Source organism: Chanos chanos, chromosome 10 (assembly GCF_902362185.1).
Source record: "Chanos chanos chromosome 10, fChaCha1.1, whole genome shotgun sequence".
NCBI lineage: Eukaryota > Metazoa > Chordata > Actinopteri > Gonorynchiformes > Chanidae > Chanos > Chanos chanos.
In genome coordinates this window covers 26,484,791-26,508,680 of record NC_044504.1, presented here as the reverse complement: position 1 = coordinate 26,508,680, position 23,890 = coordinate 26,484,791, and the positions used below count along the sequence as shown (strand labels likewise).

General features: G+C 40.0%; 1 protein-coding gene and 1 non-coding gene across 2 annotated transcripts; one reads left to right on the top strand and one right to left on the bottom strand.

Moving 5' to 3' along the window:
* Window positions 1-2,391: 2,391 nt before the first annotated feature.
* Window positions 2,392-12,363, top strand: epc2 (enhancer of polycomb 2). Its single transcript, XM_030786980.1, has 14 exons — window positions 2,392-2,767; window positions 4,609-4,768; window positions 5,163-5,308; window positions 5,620-5,826; window positions 6,204-6,352; window positions 6,781-6,910; window positions 7,151-7,360; window positions 7,558-7,641; window positions 8,559-8,707; window positions 9,147-9,466; window positions 10,385-10,509; window positions 10,781-10,928; window positions 11,190-11,475; window positions 11,878-12,363. Exons 1-14 carry the CDS (start codon window positions 2,615-2,617, stop codon window positions 11,948-11,950), a joined length of 2,340 nt encoding a protein of 779 aa, XP_030642840.1. The 5' UTR covers window positions 2,392-2,614; the 3' UTR covers window positions 11,951-12,363.
* A 1,466-nt stretch (window positions 12,364-13,829) lies between these two features.
* Window positions 13,830-13,911, bottom strand: trnas-aga (transfer RNA serine (anticodon AGA)). Its single transcript has one exon. It is a non-coding gene; the product is annotated as a tRNA-Ser (tRNA).
* Between the last annotated feature and the right edge of the window lie 9,979 nt (window positions 13,912-23,890).

Sequence of the window (23,890 nt, the reverse complement as noted above, 5' to 3'; positions counted from 1 at the left end):
GACATGCTGTAGCTTTGGAATACTATAGGAACACCTAAGTGCAATGAAAACAGTTTTTGCTTTATTCTTTGAATGAGCCGTATTTATTGTTGCTTCTGATAGATTTTCCAAGTGTTTTTGTACTTTCAAACTGCATAAACTAACATGAAAGATTCACAGATCAGTTTGTTAAATGTCTCTCATCCTCGCCAAACAGCAGGTGCTAACAACGACACTCTTGGTATGAGGTCTGAATTCAAATAGTCAGTTCATGAAAACACGCGTTTTTCTTTTCAGACTGTGATATCCGCTCAACTGACAAACTAAATAATCTTTCATTTTCATTTTCATTCTCAGCTGATTTCACAAAAAATTCTAGACACCTGACTGAATGAAGGCCAAAGAAGAGTCTTTGCACACACTATTCCTTTTAAATAATGTTTTTTATTTAATTATTTATACATTTTTAAAACACTTGTGTGCTCTTCCTGTGCTGTCCTTTATTTTTATTATAGCATGAGCTTTATGAAGGATTTGCTTGATAAAATATTCAGTCACCTTTACTCTACATATCTCACATTCAGTTCAGGTTACTGGTGCCATTTTTTAACAGTTTCATCAACAGTGGAATTCTTTACTTTCTTTCTTTTTTTTTAAACATTTGTACTACATTGACAGAAAGGTTTGTAAATATGGAGAGAGCTATTATTCATGCAAAACTATTGCTCTAAAAATGTTTCAAGGATTTAAATTGCGCTTCAGTGTTCTTCAGTTTGAATTTTTAAGGTTACCTTGGATTCTGTATGCATTTTGAAATTTTGATTAAACCACAGGTAATCTGAGATGGTCTTTTTAGATTGCAGTGTGTTTTTCAGTTCAAATGGGATGATCAAAGTTAACATGCACATCATACACAATCTTAAATTGAACTGTGTTTCAAATATATTGTCAAAAAATGGTTTTGTCTACCTTCTCTTTATTTAAGTCAGATAAGTTATATCACATGAAACTCACACACACAATGAGCTCATCTAAAGTGGTGTAATATCAAAGTTAAAATGAATATGCTCTGTTGGTTTCAATTACTGTTCTGGAAAGTGTGTCATGGAAATAAGCAATAATTGTTCAGTAATAAAGTACAAATATGAAAAAAAGATATCAAATGATGCTGGGAAATTATTTACTCTGCACACTTGATCACACAAGAAGACACATTGATTAAGATCCAGCAGGTTCCAATATCTACCTCAAAAATGTTACAATGTGTGAACTAAGTCATTACTGTGAAATATTTAAATTTCTCAGACAAAAACGTTGACACTACTTTCATGTCAAATGAACAGCATGGAATAGCTACCTCCTTTTAACTGGGGTCTGTTTGGATGCCACACATCAAAAGCAGTTTGTTGTTCATTCTTCACTCTGCCACTAATAAATTAGTTGACCTAAAAAACTGAGCTCCATGAGATTCTTGTAGCTAATGGAAAGTTGCACACCAGAGGTTTCATACCTCATAACTCACACAGCCTCCAGCTACACACTATGATGTCATCAGAAGTTATGACTGCAAACAAAAGTACTTCTAAAAATACATGGGATATAAGGCTTATTGACCTTTATTCTCAAAAACCTCTGACACACCCACACACACACACTTACAAAAAAAAACTTACAGGACCAAAACAATGAACCTAATCCAGTTAAAGAACTTTCTCCCTTGAGTAACAAGGATGTCCAAAACATCCAAAGCCTTTGATCAGACACTGGTCTTCAGACATCAAAAAGAACCTGTGATTTGTTGATCTGTTCGTTATCATTTATATTTTAAGTAAAAATTAGAAATGGTCTTACTCGTTAAAACGAGGAAAAACTGGGAGGGTTGTGAAAGTATTTTGATTGGGCTAACTCTCTTCAAACGTGTTCATGTGTAGTTATGCATACGATTATATTACATTTTCTATAAATCACTAGTGGAAACTTAGCAGAAGCTGCCCAATAGATTTCAGTATGTCTTATGAATAATTCGAGCTTGTTCAGAAAACACACTCTTTTCTAATTACTTTGGTTTTCATACTAATTGTGTAAAATGACAACCATCCTATATAAACAACATATTTTATCACACAAATCGAAGCCCTGAACTATGAAACGTTGATTGAATATTTGAATATATAGCGATAACATACTGTTCTACGTAAACCGACGTGGCTATCATCCTGGGATGACAGTGCTCATCCCTTACAATGAAGTAAACATCAATGCCTGTGCTTTGCCAACTACGTATGTTTCGTAAGTATTTCTTGTTGAATGTTGTATGAGGTGCGCGCGCAACACTCCGGCCCATGTTCTTCGGATGTCTCGCGCTGGCTGTCGGGATCTTTCAGCTGCTGTGGATATGTCCGCCATGTTTTCGATGGCTCAGGGAACGGACCGCCCGAGAAAAAATAGCCTCTAAATCCACTTTAGCTCGACCAGACATGGCTTCTCAGACTGGATTTCGATCGAAAACAATTCAATGAAATCGAGCGTTGTGAAAACAATCGGATCCCTCGTGGATATGTACCGAATTTTTAACTGAACTCTGGCGGGATACATGTTTCCTTCATATTTTGTGTTTTTGTGATAGGCGAAAACAATGAGTAAACTCTCGTTCCGAGCGCGAGCGCTAGACGCCGCCAAACCTCTCCCCATATACCGCAATAGAGACCTTCCAGACCTTAATGATTGTGTTTCTATCAATCGGGCTGTGCCTCAGATGCCAACTGGAATGGAAAAAGAAGAGGAATTGGTATGTGAATGTTTTAAATTGTTTATTTTATGGGATTCAGGTGCACGTTTGGGTATTCGTATTCACTATTGTAGTACGTAATGTTATTGACGTAAATAGCACACGTAGTATTCAAAAGGTTCTTGAAGTACGTAGGTATCGTACGAAATTACGCAAGTAGAGCGCATATTTACACCAATGGCGTATATTAAGTTTTGTCCTTAAATCTTGAAGCGCTCTCATTTGTCGCTGACGTCAAAAATATTGCGTAGATGTCTTTTGTGATTTGATACGTCGTTCGTAGCAAACCGGAGCTGGAGGCGTGCTTTGGCCCTGCATGTTATTCAGTGCCATTTAGCCACATAGCAACATTGACAGTATGTGATTGCAGTGGCGATGTAGTTTACTGTTTTATCTGGTTTTGTTGGCCCATACTGCCTTTCACACTTATTCTCGGAAAAGTCACTAATATTGACAAACAAAAAACAAATTTCGTTTTAACTTTGTACTAAATTAACTTAGCTAGGTGCTAATACTTAGAGTTGTTATTAAATTAACGTTCATACTAGCTAATCTACTGGTAGTAATTTAGCTATTGGTGTGCGATGTCTGTGTGTCATTGATCTACTTAAAATACTGTTAAAATAAGGTTTGGGTGGCCGCACATATAGAATATCTGTGCTTGATAAGCTGAATACGAAATGTGTAGACCAAGTCACTATTCTGTTATGACACATTAAGGCCATTCGGCTAGCTTAACTAGCTTCATCTCCCGCCCATGTCATTGAATTACGAGCAAAGTATGAATATGACGTATGAGGAAATGTATCCATGCTTATCGTACAATCCCTTCTCCTCCGAAGTCACAAGGTTTTAATCATAATGTGGTTCCGGCCTCTGTTGTCTGAAAAAGTTATTCAATAAAAATGTCTCTGATGCACAACAGTAAGTTATTTCTTGTGGTATCTTTTTGTCCATAATGGTTTACATCCTGTGGGATAGAATTAAAAGGAAAACATGTTGTTTCAATTCTACCTAGTCAGATCAGTTTCCTAACTATAGAAAACTTAAACGTCATATTCACACAGATTGAATTATTTTATTGTCAACCTCAAATAGGTAAAGTACTTAGCTGGCTGAACAAATGTGAGCCAAAATGAAAAAATGATACTATACTACAACTCATGAGCTTGCTGTGTTCAAAGCCAGGGAAGTTGCTCTCAATACTGTCCCCTCATGCAGATCAAATGTCAGTAATTATATTAAAGCAACTGTTGATATTATGCTGTTGACGTTCAAGGCACAGCTCTCGGTCAAAAAGCAAGCATGTAAGAAAGTTGGGGTTGGTGAGTGATGTTTGTGGAAAATTAGGACCAGAATCTTGAAAAACATCTTTAACCCTGTCGAAAAATTCCTGTTTGCAGGCTGTCATTCTTGAGTTGGAAAAACACATCCTTTTTCATTTGTCTAAATGACAACCACTGTGCATTCAATTTCAGTCTATCCTCCTGTGCTCGGTAGCATTGTTAAATTGTGCAAGTAGTGTGTAACCAAGTTTTCCCTATTTTTATTGTCCTCTGTTTTACATCTCCCCATTCTTCCCCTTCTGCACATATTCTCTTTGTGTTTCTGTTTCCTTTTTTGGTGTAATTTAAGCATAATTTTATGTATGACTGCAGCTCAGTTTGTTGTGTTGAGTATTGTCACATGTGAGTGAATCGTTCTTCTACTGACTTCTGTCATCTCCATCGTTATACATACAAGTCACATTTTACAAAATCTTCTGCCTGTCTCTCTCTCCTCTCCCTCCCAACATGCCTTGCCTCATCTCTCTCTTTCGGCAACCTGTCTCCCCTATGTAGGAGCACCATCTTCAGAGGGCGATCTCAGCCCAGCAGGTGTTCAGGGAGAAGAAGGAGAGCATGGTCATCCCTGTTCCTGAGGCTGAGAGTAACATCACTTATTATGATCGCCTGTACAAAGGAGAGTTCCGTGTCCCCAAACAGCTCATTCACATCCAGCGTAGGTGTCTCTGTCTTTGTCTTCACTTTTCTGTAGAGCTTGGTGCTGAGAATCTGAATGCTAAGCACACTAAGAATCTGGATGCTTCATTTAGATTCTGATACTGAAGTGTTTTAAGGTTAGGGACTGCTGCTGTGTGTTAGTGAGGTCTGGTTCAGAATTGTTTAAAGCTTTCCAGACAGAGGGATTGACACATTTGCATATGCATCTGCATTATGAAGATTAAAGGGGTGTGATGAACTGTTTGGTGTTTTGTAATTTATGTAACCGAAGTGATTGGAATTTCACAAGCTCATTAGACTTTGTGTCACTAAATAAATTAATCTGGGTACAAGTCTCCGTATTTGAGTGAATATTGTCAGTTTAATATGGATATTCTCTTGCCTGCCTCCAGCTTTGGGGTTGGACAATGAACTGCCGGACTATGACATGGACTCAGAGGACGAAACACTTCTCAACAGACTCAACCGCAAGATGGAGATCAAGCCATTACAGTTCGAGACCATGATCGACAGGCTTGAGAAAGCCAGCACAAACCAGGTAGCGTTACAGCCCTAACTGAGTATCATTATAGACATTATACTGAATCTTGAATGTATGCACTTTGAGTGTTTAGCTTGTTTACCCATACTGGTATAGCTCATTTCATCTTTTCTGTGCTATATGTGTTTGTTTGGCCAGTGAGAGAGTAAGAGTATTTCACATTTAATGTTAATATGGTTGATAGAAATTTCCAAACGAGGAATTTAAATGGCCTTAGTTTGTGGCCTTAGCTTCACTTTTTCTCTCCAGGATCAGCTCAATTTAAACTTCAGTTTTTCCTCTTTCTTTCTCTGCATTACCCTTTGTAGCTGGTCTCTCTCCAAGAGGCCAAGCTGCTGCTGAATGAGGACGACTATTTGCTCAAGTCTGTGTATGACTACTGGGTGAGAAAAAGAAAGAACTGTCGAGGTCCATCACTCATCCCACAAATCAAGCAAGAAAAACGGGATGGCTCCACCAACAACGATGCCTATGTGGCCTTCCGACGTCGCACAGAGAAGATGCAGACACGGAAGGTGAGCTTCAGCAGCAACTACTGACCCTCGTTCTCAACCTCAGTACTCTTTTCAGACGGGACCAGGTCCTGTCTACTGCTCCAGTCACTGCCACTGATCTGCTTGCTGATTTGGGCTGCACAGTTAATCAAAATAAATTCGAAATTGTGATATGACTGTTTGCAGTTACCAAACCACAAAAGGTTGTAATTTAATTGAATATGTAATAAACAGTTGTATGTAATTTTCAGCCTGTTAGAGACACACAGCAGTCCGTAAAGTTAATCATGACCTCATGATCATAGGGGCACCAGTTTTGCATCTTTGTTCTAGTTAATATTAACGTTGTTCCTTTAAGATCATTTACACATGTGTAATATCTGTCTTTGTCCTTTAAGAATCGTAAAAATGACGAGGCGTCCTATGAGAAGATGTTAAGGCTTAGGAGAGAGTTTAGCCGGACTGTCACCATCCTTGAGATGATCAAAAAACGAGAGAAGAGCAAGAGAGAGCTCTTGCATCTCACATTGGAGGTTGTTGAGAAGAGGTACGTACACACACTTGCATACAGTTCCCTTACCCTGGAGATGGAGGAAAGGAGGGGAAATTATAATGAAAGAAAATTAACTCACTATATGCTCACATTATAGAATCTCATACAAACATTTGCACTTGTCATTGTTTTTTAAGTGTGGGAGAAGGACATGCTGAAGGTGATTGTGTTGATATGCATCACCATTGTCACCCCATGCCGTATCTTTGTATTTAGATATATTCACATTAAGATTTGCAGAGCAAACCTTTAAACATTTGCTTATCATTTAGGTTTCGTTGTCAGTGGCTGACAGTTGGTAACATACCATCTAATTAGTACTGTTGGTTTTTCCATTGAAAGTGAATAGCCAGGCTGCTATTGAAAGTTTTCACTGTGAGTGAGCTGATCCTTAATAACTGCTGACCTTTGTTCCCATGCAGGTATCAGATGGGTGACTTCACAGGGGAAATTCTTAATGAAGTCTCAGCACCTCTGGCAGAGAAGCCCATTTATACAGCTCCCATATGCCTATCCAATGGTAATCGGCTCAAAACAGAAAATAAAATCAAGGTAACAGCTCTTTTTAAGCGTGGGTGTGCTTAATAAGATGTTCTTCAGCAAAGCTTTGAAAAGTGAATAATTAATAGCTATTGAGGGGGATTTTGCAGTGCTGGGCGGATCATGAGGCTGTCGTCCCCAAAATCAGCTGATTTAACTGTTTTCACTGCCACACTTTGAAATGGCTGCCACGACAAAGAGATGAGCACAACAGTCAGTGACTGTCTCTCTTTCTTGTGTTTCTCTCTGCAGTCACACAAGTCTGGGCCCCAACACCCACGCCAAATTTGGGTTAAAACGGAGCCACACTTTGACATTATACGGCCGCATAAGAAGTATAACAAGAGGCCCAAACTGGATCCTCTGCAGCAGCCCAGCCGGATGGAGCGGCAGCATACTATCAGCACAGCAGACATCAAACAGTATGACTTCCACAGCTCCGGAGAGGAGGACTACCCAATGGTCCGTGCCACAGTATAATGCTATTCGGGTCTAACTGTAGTTTTAGTGAATTATGATGCAGATGTGTTGCATGCATGTAGTCAGTGACAATGGTTGTACCAAAAAATCTGCAGGATTTTCAGAGTCTATGTAAGCAATTCCAGACTTAACAATAGCACTATTTTGTGTAACGCTGTTGTTTTTCCTTTTCACCGTAGTCTCCAGTTTCAGAAACAGATGAGGAGAATGACCCAGATGGAGCATTTGCTTTCAGACGGAGAGCTGGCTGTCATTACCTCGCTGTAAGTCTCTCACATATTCACATAAAGGCAAATCCTTTCACCTCTGCAGTTTTCAGGTAGCGACCGGGTGATATGCCTTTATCATTTTGAAATATGAATAAGGCCATATTTTTGTGTACGTGTGACAGCGGGTACACCATACATAGCAGGTTTTGTGCCATGTATTGTGCACCCGCACAAAGGTATTTTTTCATAGTCTTGTGCTTTAGTCAAAGCTCACGAAAATTCCTTGAAAATATTTAATTTAGGAACTTTTTTTTTCTCCCTCTAACATTTTCTAGGAATAGAACATTGACCATTTTTCAAATGCTGCAGATCTTTGTTGGCTACATATGTGTAAAAATAGTTGGTTAATTCCATATGAGATCAACAAACTTAACCCCTTTTTAGTTTCAGTGAAACTTTCCTTAAGTTTTGTCCCATGAGAGATGTGCACAGTTGATGAATTACAAACTGAGCTGGTCAGACAGTTGGGGAAAACAGGGGTCATGGATGGTCTATTTATGACCTCATGTCAAACCATAACTCTTCCATATTTTGGTCACTTTTATTGTAAATGACTTCGGTGGCATTTTCAAGTTAATAAAAGGGGCTTCACGTGATTCAACCATTTCTAATAAATGCTTAAACATTAGAAGCTTTTCAACTTTGACCACCTCTCTGTATGGACCAATTGGTCAATCCAGTCCACATATCAGTGTCACAGCATACCTCCCCTGGGTTAACATAGGGGAGAAAACAAAGATAAGGTCAAAACGGTCACATTTTGGCTGATTTCATAAGTGTTGTCCCATTACTGGTATTTTCAGTGTGTTTTCTCCGTCACAGTGCGCCTGAAGAACTTTGACCTCTTCAGTGCTCCTTGTCTTGTCTTATGAATGCATTTTGTTTCTTTTTTTGTGTGTGTGTGTGTTTAGCCACGTGCGGACCAGAGCTGTGCTCCTTACGGGGATCAGGTGGAGCTGACCGGGCTTGATGCCCTGCGTCAGCGCCATTCTCTGACTGTCATCTCTGTGCCACACCGCTGTGTGGGGCTGGCACGTAGGCGGGTGGGCCGTGGTGGCAGGTAACCAGTGCTCGTCTGTTTGTAGCTTTGTTTCTCCTGCATACTGTCTTAGACCATTTCTCTTTGCTTCTGCTTTGTGTGTGTCTTCATTTTAACAGAGTATTCTCAGATTCCTTTCTTGTGCTTTTTGATTATTTGAACCAAAATAAACTTGGCCAGAACTGTTTAACTGTTTCTAGATCAGGCCAATTGAGTGTAGAGTGAATTACAGCCTGTCAGGTCCTTCCCAAGAGAACAAATGTCCACATTGCTGTTTTTTTTTTTTTTACTTTCCAGCAACTAAGAGGAAGGTTTTTAGTCACTGTCACTTTGATAGTTTCTTTGACTTTAGCCATTCTATTAAAAATCATGAGGGAATAGGTACATCTAAAATAATTTTGCTTGGCTGGTCCTTTTTGACTGTTCACTTAATTGTCCCTTTCTTTCTTCTTACCTGTAGAGTTCTGTTGGACCGAGCATCTTCAGACCTTGACCGAGCTCTTAGAACGTTGGACCCGGGCATGTTCTCCCCTTGTGTCACGCCCTCCAGCAAACCTGAACCCCAGGCCGTCACACAGAGCCGTTCTTCTGTGGGCTCTCCACTCGGCCAACGCTCTTTGGCCCAGATCCTTAGAGACATCCAGGCTTGCAGATGGCGCTGTTTTCGCCCGCGGCCTATGCAGGAAGAAGGAAGTGAGGCTTGCAGGAAAGACAGACTTGCAAATGAGGGCAGTGTCCCGGGAGGAGCAGCACTAAATTCGAAAGACTCTAGAGTCTCAGGTGAGTCTAGTTAAAAATCCTCACTTGTGCCAACTAGTAAAAGTTTCTTATGCTGTCTCATGCATAACACTTAGAGTTTATCCCACACAGCAGGATTTCTCAGTTAGCCAGTAATTTGTTAAAAAGTCATAACTGTCCCACAGGAGAAGAGCCAAGGAATATCAGGAATATCCTGTTCAACAGTTTTGCTTTTTGATTAGTTATCCACCGACACAGAAATCCTGCTTCATGTTATAACTGCCTTGGATTTCCTACAGCAGTAGAGTAGTCTTGGGAGCTTACAGCTGCTTCTAACATATTCTTATCACCAAAAATGCAATCTGGCATGGCCCTGCTATGACATTGCTGTGTTTCACATGACTGGGGGACCAGACAGACCTGCAGGATGCGTGTTTGGGAGTGGAAGGAAGGAGCTCTGCTGATTCACTCAGAGCCTTAGGCTTTGGTCATAGAGCAGCTCATTCAGTCAGTGTAACTGTAGTATTCTGTAAAAAATAAAATCCACAGCTGTTCTGTAACTGCCATTGTCAGACAGATGCTCATCTGCCTGCCTCTCTACTTTCATATGGTGACAGAAGTGCTTGCAAATACTACCTTGTTGATCGTATAGATTTAATTCTCCCAGAGGTAATGTTAATGAGTTGCCAACTGCAATTACTAATCTTGCTGTGCCACCTTGTGGTGGAGAAAAGTACTGCATGTCTCAAACTTATCCTTTTGTCTATTGTCCAGTCCTGTTTTTTTTTGTTTGTTTGTTTGTTTGTTTGTTTGGGGGGGGGGTTGGTTTGTTTTGCACTTTTCTTGCACTTTGCTGGATTTACTGTTAGCTGTTGTTTTTTTGCAGTTCGTATTATGTCTGTTTTTGTTTTGAAATTTCAGTGTCCTTGTCTCTCACTCACGAGCTCACTCTCTTTCCAGGTGGGATCACAGAAGAGCAGTTCCAGACCCATCAGCAGCAGCTGGCTCAGATGCAGAAACAGCAGCTGGCTCAGCTCCACCAGCGAGGGCATAACTCACAGAACACAGAACATGACCAGACACAGGTACCTCTCACTGAAGTCTGATTTTTCAAACCCACAGATAGTGAGAAACTTGTGTGCCACAAAGTAGCATTTTCTTGTGTATTTGGTCATTCTAAATCATATGAAATTTATCAATGATAATTTATCAGTAGGTCAGCATATATATCTCTGGGCCTTGCTTTGAGTTTAGAAATGGTGCTCTGGAGGAACATTCACTAGAAGTCTGTCCATCTAGATGCAAAGTCAGATGAATGTGACTTGTACAGTGTGAATAAGGTTGTGCTCTCTGCAGTCTGCAAGCTCCTCAGAATGCCTCTCCAAGACCCTGGACTCAGCCAGTGCTCACTTTGCTGCCTCTGCAGTGGTCAGTGCTGCCAGCCAAGCCAACAATGAGAACAAACCCCACAATGCCAGTGTCAATGGAATCCTCCAGAATTCAGGCAAGGCAGACAGCCTGTTAGTAGGGCTTCAGAAATATGTCAGAGTAAAATGTAAGAGAAAAGATATCAGCTGAAAGTATGCTACACATGATTAAGAAGGAAACATGTTCATTAAGAGCTGTTCTAGGGTGAAGATTTGATCAAATTTTGTGCTTCTTGCAGCAGCATCAAATATTAACAGGTTTATCAATTTTAGAAGCAGTGTAAGTGATGGTTAAAATCAAACTGTAATGTTATATTAACCTTGCTCTCTTACCTCAGGAACCACTAGACCCCCCAAGTTCACAAGCACTACACAAAGTGCAGGCAGTGGCAATGGGGGCTCGTCTTTGAGGACTGCTGGCACCCAGTTGGCTGTCCCGCAGTCTCTTCCTCACGGCCATGGGCTCCTAGGCAGTGTGAGTGCTGCAGTGTCCCCTGCACACACACACCACAGCGCCCGGCCCTCTGCCCCCTCACCCTCTGCCTTAAAGCTGGCCACTGTGGCCAGCAGCCTGGACCGTGTGCCCAAAGTCAACCCTGCCAGCGCCATCGACAGCATTGCCAGGTCTGAGCATTAGTTACTTACACAGGCTCACGCTGATACACACACACACACACACACACACACACACACAAATACAAAGAGAGACTACTGTACCATAAATGTATTTGGTATACTGTATATTTTCTGCACATCAGAGGAACATTTATCTAGAGGAACAATAAACATGCTTTATCTCAGTTATTTATTTAAATTCTTATTAACTGTTTTGTGTTCATATAGGTAATAAGGTTTTTGAATGAGTCATGACAACGTGGTTGAGTGCTCCAGTTAACATTGCAATGTGAATGTGTTTGTTAACAAAGCCAAATGAGGTTCAGGACTTTAATGTCTGTTTAATTCTATTTCAGCCATTTAGTGTCTACATGGTTTGTTTCATATGCACTTTGCTCTCTTCCTCTGCAGGGAGAATCATGAACCGGAGAGACTGGGACTTAACGGAATATCCGAAACAACGGTAGCCATGGAGGTGACATAGCCCCTCCCCACAAACATGAAGCTCAGCTTTAGGAAGAATGCAAAGACCACCTCCTGCCACAGAATGGCTCACAAATGGACCTTAATGAATTTCAGCATATCAAAAAAAATATTAAGAGAAATTTGTCAATATAAATGTACATTTTGTAAAACTGGGAATATCACTACCTTGTAAAATAGTATATTTGTATCATTAGTATGTCATTTTTCTGTTACTTGAATTCTAGATACTTTTTTGTCATCATGCTTTTGCACTTGAAAATGCAAGCAAATGGAGCATCAGAAAAAAAAAGAAAAAACAAAGAAAAAAGCAGGTGCATCAGTAAATGTTAGGATCATGAGCATGACCACAGATCCTGCATCACTCGTTTTAACTATTTATTTTGCAATGTTTACATTTTTGTATCTCGTACAAATAAATCAGATTTTGTGACTAAAAAAATGTGGAGATTGACATAGCTAGTGTTATGTTCTAGTGCTTTTTTGTCTCAACATACAAGAAGAGCCTGATCTGATTTGGTTTCACAAATGTAACATTTTTGTAGATAGTTAAATATATATCCCTATAAGTAATTGTTCTCAGAGATGTTGCCGGGCGTCACATTGATATTATAATTGTTATTTCCCCTTCCACTTTATTTTTACCCTACCGTAGAAGTGTCCAAGGTGGTCTCTGAATATTTGTGAGAAAAACAGACTCCATAGTACTTTATTTATCTGAACTCGACAGTGAAATCAAAGTCAAATTCACCTCTTCTTAAACCACTGTCTACCAAACTACCCCACTGAACAGGGGCTAGTGTATCAAAACCTGTTTCTGTATGTTGCTTCTTCCAGCAGTGGTCAGACCTCAGTGTTTCAGACCTCTCTATTTACTTGTTATTGGTATAATACAGTGGTTCTCAACTCTAGTCCTGGGGGGCCACTGTCCTGGATGTCTTTGTTTTAGCTCAATTAACTCTGATAATCAAGGGCTTGATGATTAATTGATCAGTGGAATCAGGTGTGTCAGTCCTAAGCTCACGAGAGTTAAAACGAAGATGTGCAGGACAGTGGCCCCTCAGGACTGGAGTTGAGAACCACTGGTATAATGTTTCCTGTATAGACATCAGCATTCATGCACAGTCTCCTCAGACATGCATTTTTGCCTTGTGCTTGGAGTGACTTAAAAAACAAAATGCAGGGAAGAAATGACTTTGAAGCACTAAGCTGATATATATGCCTTCACTCCTTTTTTATTTAATCCCGTTTTATGATTATATTATTGTATATTGAGTGTGGCACCATCAACTAAAAAGAACAGTATTAAAGATAGCCAGATGGAGGTGCTGTTGAGGGCAAGGATACCATGGACATGCAGAAAATGTATAATAATATTCTCTCAAAATATGCATTTACTCTAAGTATTAGCCAGATTGTATGAGGCTGTTCTCTCATAAGTGTGTCCAGTATATGAACTGTTTGTTAAACCTGCTAGCCAGCATCTCAGTGCTGTTTGGTCCTTCAGTCAACAAGCTGCCTCACTCAGCAACATACTTCAGACACCTTTTAACATGACATTTTGTCCTAGTACAGCTCAGCTGTTGAATTGTTGCACTTTCACTATTCCAAAACACTAAGACAGCATGACATTGCTTTTTACAAACTTGAAAATAGACAAGCAGGCAGAATATAGTAACAATTTGAAAAGAGTATATCTCAGAGGAAAAGACATGTCTACTTTAAATAAATAAAAACCAAAAGAACAAATCTTATAATTTTATGCTTTAATGGGTTATTTGTATTTTTTGTAATGAGTACCTTTATAAGTATTCACCCTGTCGTCGAGCAGCTCTCTGTGCAGCACAATTTTCTGACCGCGCTACCATAGAAAAAGCTATCGTTGTCGGCAGGATTCGAACCTGCGCGGGGAGACCCCAATGGATTTCTAGTCCATCGCCTTAACCACTCGGCCACGACAACTTGTTGAGAACTGCTCCTCAAGGAGACAATATAAACTGTAAGGAAACCGAACGCTCTCTAGTATGGAATCCCATTTAAGTCAATGCAAAAATGCATACATAAATAGATGTACCTATGAAATAAATGACCGTGGTTATATAATACATATGAATATATAAATGAGTCAATATAGTTCAGGAAATAAATAAATAGGTTTTTATTTCAAAATGACGTTCTTCAAAGGACTTTTATTTATTTGAGGGGACCTTTATTTCCTAATGCCATATTTATTTCCCCGCTCTTTTTATTTCCATCAGAGAATTTCTAAATAGGAGAGAACTTCCACTCTCAAACCTTCCTGCTTCATGGGGGTGCTCGCTAGTTCAGCTCATGAGTCTGGACTCATGAGCTGAACTAGCAAGACAGAACTCCCAAGAACTGGAGTCCATACTTGACGTCAAGGTTTGAATTATGAGGGGGATTGGGGGGTTCTGAACCCCCTAATTAAGACTTGCCCCCCCCCCCCCCCCAAAGAGGTAAAAGGAAAGGAAAGGAAAGGAACGGAACGGAACGGAACGGAACGGAACGGGACGGGGCGGGGCGGGGCGGGGTTCGAAACATTTATATATCCTATGCTATACAGCCCTGGAGAAAAAGTTGACCCCCCCTATTGTCATTATATAATTTGCATTCTGCTTGACGTATTCTGTATTGAGAAACGGCTACTCTGTTTCCATCCATTATATTCAAATGAATGGGGCACGGTTATCTCACAGATTCAGGTCTAGGCGTGTAACGGTACGTGTATTCGTATCGAACCGTCATAGTACGGATGTGACAGTTCGGTGCATGCAATCGCACGGAGAATACACAGTACCCTGTGTGCAAAGACTGATGAACGTAATGCGGAACCAAATTTCACAAGCGCGAGTTCCACCTGGAATCCTTAAGCTAAGCTTAGCTCAAACTGATTGCCATCTGACTGATTCTGACTCACTATGGCGAGTCCTAATGACACACAGGAGCTTGAAAACCCACCTGCTTCTCTCAGATCAGCTGTGCGGGAAAATTTCGGGTTCCCAGTGAACTACGACAGCAATAGAGAGCGAGCGGTGGATCGGACAAAGACGATGTGTTGGCATTGTTCAACAGTTGTAGGGTGTATGTGTGCGGAAACACGTCGAACATGCTAACACATATTTGACGGCATCACCCACATGTGCAAATCACCGGAGCTAAGCAAAAACAAAAAGCTGTCCAACCACTTATCTCCACTGCTTTTATTAAGCAGCCTCTAGATGCAAAAGCAGAAGGGCCCAAAACATTACCGAAGCAACAGGCATTTACATTTAATCAGCTATGCAGCCATATGCAGTGGTAGAGGATCTCGGTTTCAAGTATTTACTAAAAGTGCTCGAGCCTCGTTACAACATTCCATTCTGGGCGCACGTAAGTCAATCTGTGGTCCATGCCCTTTACAGGTGTACAAAAGCGGTGATCAAGCACGAGTTGTTTGCTGCACCTGCTTTTGCACTAACAACCGACGTATGGACCTCCCATGCTACCGCCCACTTCATCAACTCTGAGTGGGAAATGAGAAATCCAGTTTTACAAAAGCGCCCGTGTATGAACAGCACACTAGCACTCACCTAGCTGAGAAGCTACAAGAGTCAGTAGCAGAGTGGAAACTAGAAAGGCCCAAAACCACTATCACAGTGACCACAGACATAGCAAGAAGCATCGTCAATGCCGTCAGTGAAGCAGGACTGGGTCCACATATAGGATGCTTTGCCCATACCTTAAACTTAGCATCACAGAAAGCAATGGCATTCAACCAGGTATCTCAACTCCTGGAGAAAATCCGAAGAGCTATTTTTTTTTCTGCCGGAACACAATGGCTGCACATGTTTTGGAGAGCAAGCAGGAGATGCTTCACTTGCCAAAACACAGTTTCAACAACGATGTGTCCACTCGCTGGAACTCTAGTTATGGCATGGTTGACCGGTATCTTGGGCAGCAAACTGCTGTTTACTCTGCACTAACAGAGAGGACCCTCAAGAAAAAGGAGATTGCCAAGCTTTCTGACCAGGAGGTGAGCTTCGCAGAGAGTTTGATTGAGATTATGAAGCCTTTGAAGATAATCACTCCAATATTGAGCACTGAAACAACACCATCGGTTTCTGTCAGGGAAATCAAGCATGCCATCAGAGAAAACCTGTAAAATAGATACTCTGACCCTGGGCTTCAGGACTTCCTTCACAAATGCACTACTATGGATCCAAGGTTCAAGACACTTCCTCACTTGGATCCTGCCTGTCATCAGTGAATCTATGAAGATCTTATCATCACAGAAGTTCTGAGCAGAGCAGAACAGGTTTGTATTATGTATTAATTTTATACTAAGGTTGATATTTTCATATTTTTAAAAGACCTTCTCTCATGTCTTAACTGAACGTATTACTGTTGCAATGGTCACTGAACTCACTAATTATAAACTGTTTTTGTTTTTGTCATTTTATACTGCGGGGTGAGACCAGAGAGATCACAGAGCCCAGTCCATCATCTTCACAGGCCGCTCCACTGCCAGTGATGGCAGAGTCAGAGGCAGCATCTTCCCCTCCTCCAAAGAGCTCAGCCATGGCAACTCTTTAAAACTGGCCATAGGAACCAGCCTGATTTGAAGCGGTATTCGAAGGAGGCAGTGTATGCCTACATGGCAAAGGGGTGCATTTCAATAGATTCCAACCCGCTTGCCTGGTGGAAGGCTCATGAGTCTGTTTATCCTAATCTAGCCATGTTGGCAAAGTGTTACCTGGCTGTACCTGCCACCTCAGTCCTCAGCGAGAGGGTTTTCTCGACAGCAGGTGACATAGTTACTGCCAACAGATCTGCCCTCACTACTGACAATGTGGACAACCAAAATTTTCCAAAGAAAAACTCGTAAATAGAATGAAGCTTGAGCACCTTTAAGAGGTACATAATGGCCTTACAGTAGTCACAAGTTTATCACAAATGTAATACATTGCTCCTAAAGACACAGCTTTTATTTTATCTTATATTTTAATATATTGTATTTATTTTGTATTTTCACACCAGGAGATTTTATTCAGATCTGTGTCGCTTTTTATTTTGCATAAGCCCTAGGCCGAAGTAATTGAAACACTTGGGGCATTTGGGGTTTTTTTGTTGCTTTTTTCCCGTTGTACCAAGCTAGTACCGAACCGTGATGCCCAAATGGTGCGAACTGAACCGTTATTTCTGCGTACCATTACACCCCTATTCAGACCAAAGCAACAGCACCAGAACAACACTGAATCTACATCATATATGTAAGCAGTTGTGCGAACAATATGGAAGACACCCATGGGCTGCGAGATACCATGCTATCCTTAGAGGGTCAAATTGATCAACATGGTTTACCAGCATATACTATTTTGGCCCGTATTGAAGACTTTTTAGAAATACTTGGGCAGATAAGTGCCTTTCAAGATATAGACACGGATGTCGAAATTGTTTGAGACTGATTGAGCACCATGTTCATGTGGAAGATGTCCAAGAAGTTACTCCAAGTATAGGTGCGAGATGCCCGCCTCTGGATATTCCTGGCAATATGCTTGCTCCAGAGGCAAACTGATAATTAGGGCTGTACCGCATACCGTTTTTGGGCCCTGAAGCTACAGTAGTAATCAACAGTGAATATTTCATGCTTCAGCTGGCCCCGGGGGTGGGGGGCGGTGGGGTGCTGAGCATGACTCGGGAAGGACTCAGCCAGATATTTCGCCGTTCTCGGCTGAGATGCAGTCATGCAAAAATAAATAACTATAAATAAATAAAATACCGTGATATACAGTGAAACTGCCAGAATCTTAAAAAACACCGTGATACAAATTTGTGGTCATACCGCCCAGTACTACCAGCAACCAACAAAACGGGCAAGAGGACAGTCAATGGCAGCCTGAGCCTACTTCTGGCAACTGCTGTGTCAAGATTCAAGATCTTTATTGTCATTGTGCAAGCACATTGTAGAGCCATGCTACACACATTAAAGTCCTGACATAACAATGTGATGCTAATGTGCCAAAAGATTAAGTATTTCATTATTTGTGAGACCTATACCAAAGTTCGACTTCACAAGATGCTCCATGTTCCTCATTTTAATGCAGGCGGCAGGCTGTTCTTCTGATATTTCTCCGCTAAAATAGCATGTATCGTAAAAGTATGACTTTATTCTTGTTAAATAACAACTTTATTCTCGAAATCTCCGAATTTTTTGTCCCTCTGTGTGGCCCTAATGCTCTGTCGTAATTGATAGCCTACAAAAAAAACCCTGAATGTCTGAATCCTAAAATTGAAAACCTAATACCTACCCAGTGGCCAAACAGAGACGGGTACAATTACATCAAAAACTTGTTACAAATTACAAATACTTGCTCATCTAATGTATCAAAATAAACTGCAAAATACTGGTGTGAGAAAATGTACTTAATTAAAATACAAGTAATTTGTAATTTGAAAATTCTACAATACATACAGAATTATCTGGAACACTATTTTAGGCATTTAGCAGATGCCTTTTTACGAATACGAATACGAAATACTTTATTAATCCCGAGGGAAATTCAAGTTTCGCAACAACACTGTCAGCACACACCAAACACAACATAGAATAAGAAGTAGAATATAAGATAAATAGGAAATAGGAATAAAATTAAAACAGATAAGATAAAATAAAGGTAAAATAAGATAAAATAAGGTGCAATTTACAAAAATGCAACAGTGGAGTAAGCCAATTTCCTAGATCTCTGACCTTGAAGTGCAACACATTTAGTACAAGTGATTAACCACTATACGTAAAAACACCTACATTTAGCTGTTAGAAATGAAGTTTGTCCTTAAGAACAAAAGCAGCTAGCCTGATTTATCGCTAATGAAGGTTTCCATAAGACTAACCACAAGTTGTCACTGTCCCAGGCTGTCTGAGCATGCCTGTGGCATTAGCTAGAATGCCACTAACAAGCTAGCAAGTAAATTCACAGGTTTTAGAGCACAGCTATTTGCTAATTGCTACATTCTTCTGTCCTATAATGACATTCAGTAAGAAATATCTGGCAGTATTTTACTACATACTTTACTTTAAGGCAGTGGGTCTCAACACCAGTCCTGGTGGCCCAGTGTCCTGCATGTCTTTGTTTTAACTCATCATTATCACAGTTAACTGAGCTAATCAAGGGCTTGATGATTTATTGATCAATGTAATCAGGTGTATCAGTCCTGAGCTCAAGAGAATTAAAGCAAAGATGTTCAGGACAGTGGGTCCCAAGGACTGGAGTTGAGAACCACTGCCTCAAGGCAATTTGCACCAAGCACCGAAGCAGCTTCTTTCCTTGGGTTACTTGTCATGAAGAAAACAAAACGGATCACAACAAGCGTGCTGGACCCAACAGGATGTGTCACGTGATTTACTTGCATCTGGCCAAATACATAGACTATATTTAGTAGTCCTATAGTTAGTAGTCCTATAGTAAGCCTGGTGATGAAAGTTCTTGTCTTACTCGAGTATAAAATAACATATTTGATTAAGTATTTTAAATATTTTAAATGCACAAAATACAGTCTTAAAGTATTTTGTTACAAATTACATCTGATTATTTTCCATCCAACAAGATACAAATTGCAAAATACTCAAAAGTAATTAAATATGTATTTTAAATACTTTTAATTGAAATACTGCCCATCTCTGTGAACGAATATCCCAATAGTCGAATATTTGAATATTACCAGCCCTAATGATAATGTGGTGCTGATGTGCCAAAAGATTAAGTATTTCGTTATTTGTGAGACCTATACTAAAGCATGACTTCACAAGATGCTCCATGCACCTCATTTTAATGCAGGTGGCAGGCTGCTCCTCTGATACTTCCTCTCTAAAATAACCCGTGGCCTAAGATTCAGACTTTATTCTCGTAATATTATGACTTTATTCTCGTAATATTACGACATTATTCTTGAAATCACAGATTTTTTCCCTCAATGTAGCCCCTGATACTCCGTCATAAGACGCAAGGTAAGGGAATTTAAGGTAAAATTTAAGGGGTTACAGTTAGGTGATAACAAGTCAAAACATTTATTGATAAACAACTAAAACAACAACAATTTTATCACAGCATATTGGAGTTGACAATAATGAATATGAGCTTAAAGTGCAGGCTTTCAGCTTTAATTTGAGAGCACCTGCATGCTGTGCTCAATCACTGATTGCAATAGATTTAAAGCCAAGAATTAAAAATGGCAGTTTTATTTCTGATTAATGATTTTGTTCAGTTAGTTTAGCGCTACTGCAATTGGGTGGCTGCATATTCATTGAGATGGTTGTCATTCCTACAACATTCACCCGATCTAGATGTAAATACCCTCAATTTAAAGATGGAAGTCTGCACTTTGAGCACATATTCATTATTTACTTACAACTCCAAAATCCTGTGGTAATCTGCTAAAATAGCAAGAACTTTGTCAACATCCCAAAAATTTGGATTTGACTAACTAATAACGTGTTTTACAAATTGAATCTGCCCCTCTACTGTAGATTTCAGTCTATGTGAATCGAAATTTTCCAAATTTGTTCAAATTTATGAATACAATTCAGATTGAAATCTACAATAGAACAGCAAAATTAATTTAAACTGCTTAATTAACAAGTCATCCTTGTAATGCAGCTAGTAAAATGAAATGAATCATTCCTGGGATCCTGTGTACATTCCATGCCTTTGTGACATTTGTGATGCCAGTCCTAGCCATCTGACATGTCAGGTTTGACACACAGTACTTGAATATGTTGTCCTCCATGTCCAGCTCCTCCTGGTACACCAGCTGTACCAAAGCTGTCTACAAAGGGTGGTTGACTCGGGCATTCACCTCCAACCACATTCTCCCTATCAAATGGTTCTGGGTAGGTTTTAAGGATAGTGTCAGTCTGCCTGCCCTCATTAGAAATACACCTTAACAACAAGAAACCAGGATTCATTTTTTAACAACACATTTATTTCACCCTTGTAGAAGGTGTCTGACTATAGGGCTATCTTTGAGGATTGTGTCTGTATTCTGCCAGCTTTTCCTGGATGAATAATGCCAGATAAAAGTCTTTCCCACAGTTAACTATGACCTGGTCCCATAGTCCACAGGAAAGCACAGCAGGTCTTCGTGTAAATCACAAACAAACATAAAACATAACCTTTAAACATAGCATTAGTCTAAGTCATAAATCCCGAAAGTGACAATTAAAAAAAAAAAAATTATTTTGTCAAAATTGGAATGATTGCAATAATAGTTAAACTGGGAAAATAAATGAAACTGTATGGTGTGATTTATTCAACATTTACAGGATCATTACAAGTTAAAAACGTTTTCATAAAATCAAGTGTTTTTTGGCAAATTAATTATTTTCACAGTACAAATCTAGGTTTTGACCTCTAACCTTTTAAATTATGTACTATTTTAAGTCTGGGTCAGAGAATTTCTGAAAAGTCCAGAGCTTCCACTCCAAGAACTTCCTGTTTCATAAGGGGCGATGGTAAGAGAGTCCAGAATGAATGGGGGCTTATGGAGCTTTGGTCACGCATTTACGTCCATATGTGAGATGCAGAATAACAGCAACAGCATTTCCCAATTCATGTATCATGTAAATATACAGAGAACACGGCACTCAAACCACAGCACTCAAACCATTTTAATGACTTCATGGAGCAGTCATTAACGCCACCATGACTAGTTAGCATACTATTACATTCTCAATCAGCTGTTATTCCGACTAATCAGCTTACATTAGCAGAATGCTAGTGTTTCATGGGCAAAATCGCCCTCCCTGTAAGAAAAACAAAAGGACATTAGCATTTTTTTTTTTCATTTCAACTCTGATATATAATCGATACTATATTTGCAAAAACTAAAATACAATTTGGGCTTTTTTGTCTAAAAGCTGGTGTAAATAATTAGCCATTTGGCTCCATTCACTCCCATTCATTGAGGACGCTCTCGCGAATTGCAGATGAATTGCAGCAAATTTTGGTACAACAGCATTAATAGGAAGTGGACAGGCTCTATGTAGATGGGCTCTGTCTTGGTCCTAAGGGACCAAGTAGGGTTCCACCCTAAAAACTCTGGGAACCACTAGCACTGCTACCACTATTAAAGTTATTTTACCTGATACCTGACTTTACATACAACTGTGGTCAGCTTTTTATTTATTTTAAGAGTGGCATTCATTCGTATGTTTATCAAAAGTGGTAATCATGTATGATGGATGATAAAAAAAACCTGCCTCTGCAATACCTTCAGCTTCTAGTTGGCTATCAGGGCAGAAGTCCCTGACAAGCCCCTGCTCAGCACATTCCTGTCAAAAAAAATCCTGTGTTGTTCCAAACCGGGTACATAACGCAGTGGCAATATCACTACAAGACATTCCATTTACTCTGTTTTCTGCAATATTCATATTCATGCAAAGACATGTTGTTCACTTCTGTATCATGGATGTCCAACTCCAAATCACCAGTTAGTGCTCCTTGTCAGTGGACAATCTGTCCCCCGAAGCGTGATCCATTCTGCACATGCCCTAAAATCAGTGCATCCACAGAATTTAATCTCTTATGTCACTGCCCGATCTGTTCCACACGTGTGATTTTTTACGTCGCTTTAAGTATGAGATATGGTGTAATTACGTGAACTGTTGTGTGCGCCAATAAATGTATATTATTTAAGCATTGTGTTGGTGTATGATCACATTTCTCTTTGATAATGTATAAAGAGATCTTAAAAAGCATAAATGACAAAATTAGCACCTAAAACATTTTATTTACCCTATGCAACTGTTTGCCGCTATGAAATCCGTAAGTAATCAGTGTATTTAAGTTGACTGTGTGGTTGTTGTGACAAAAGGTGTGATCCCCAAACAGTAAAACTAGCTATGGTTAGCCTCTGCTCACCTTGTGAAATTGGTAACGCACTAGCTAAGTAACTTGCTCTGTTAGCAACAGACATAGAGATACAGAGGGTCTAAAGTCTATATGGAGATGACACGTGCACTTTATTGAACAGAATTGAATGCGGGTCAAGCATTATTATTTTGTCGATTTTTTCAACATCCCATTACTCATGCCGATTTTTTTTTAACAAACCGGAACTTGCAAATGTTCACACATGTGGTACAAATTGGGCAGGAATAAGTTGTGTTTCCCAATACATAATTACACACCTGTGCAGAATGGAGCTCGCTGTTGGCTGTCAAGTGTTCAGTTTCAACACCGTAAAATGTTCACACATGCATGGGGGGATCTTGCAGGGCTCCCAGCAAGAAATCTGATTGATCTATACCAAAGAAAGCAATCAAACAGATATGCTGGTGTCCTCAAAGCCAGGATCAAGTCCTACCTCCCTTACGACATTAGCAGAGTAACAACCGGAACAAAGCAGACAATTACAAAACACAAAACAAAGATGCAAAAGAGGTTACTTACTGGCACACTACAGAATCTTCACAGAAAATTTCTTTCAGAATACGTAGACAGTTGTATTTCCTATTCATTGTTTTGCCACCTGCACCCTTTCTGGGTTGTCCAACCATCCCCTACACACAGGGAGACATGTCCGTGCAAGCTCCATGAGAACTTGTCTTTCATCATCCAGAAGCTGCACCAAGTGCAAGTCATTGAGCAGTCTAACCTTGAGATCCTTACTGAGTCTCTGACTTTCAGCACATTCAGCACATGTGTTTGCTTTGCAGCCATTTCAAGTTCTTTTCAGGGGGCAATACTTGAATATAAAAATGGGCTTGAAATTTCCTTGTCATCTTCGTTTTCATCATGGATCAGCTGCACAGAATGTTGGCACTCATCCTCCTTTATTGCCAGAGAAGACAGCGACAGCATCACAAATATTGGGTTCATCCCATTCGTCTAGTTTCGCAGTTTCTTTTGCTGCAGTAATGGTATTATTTTTTTTCTTTTAGAGG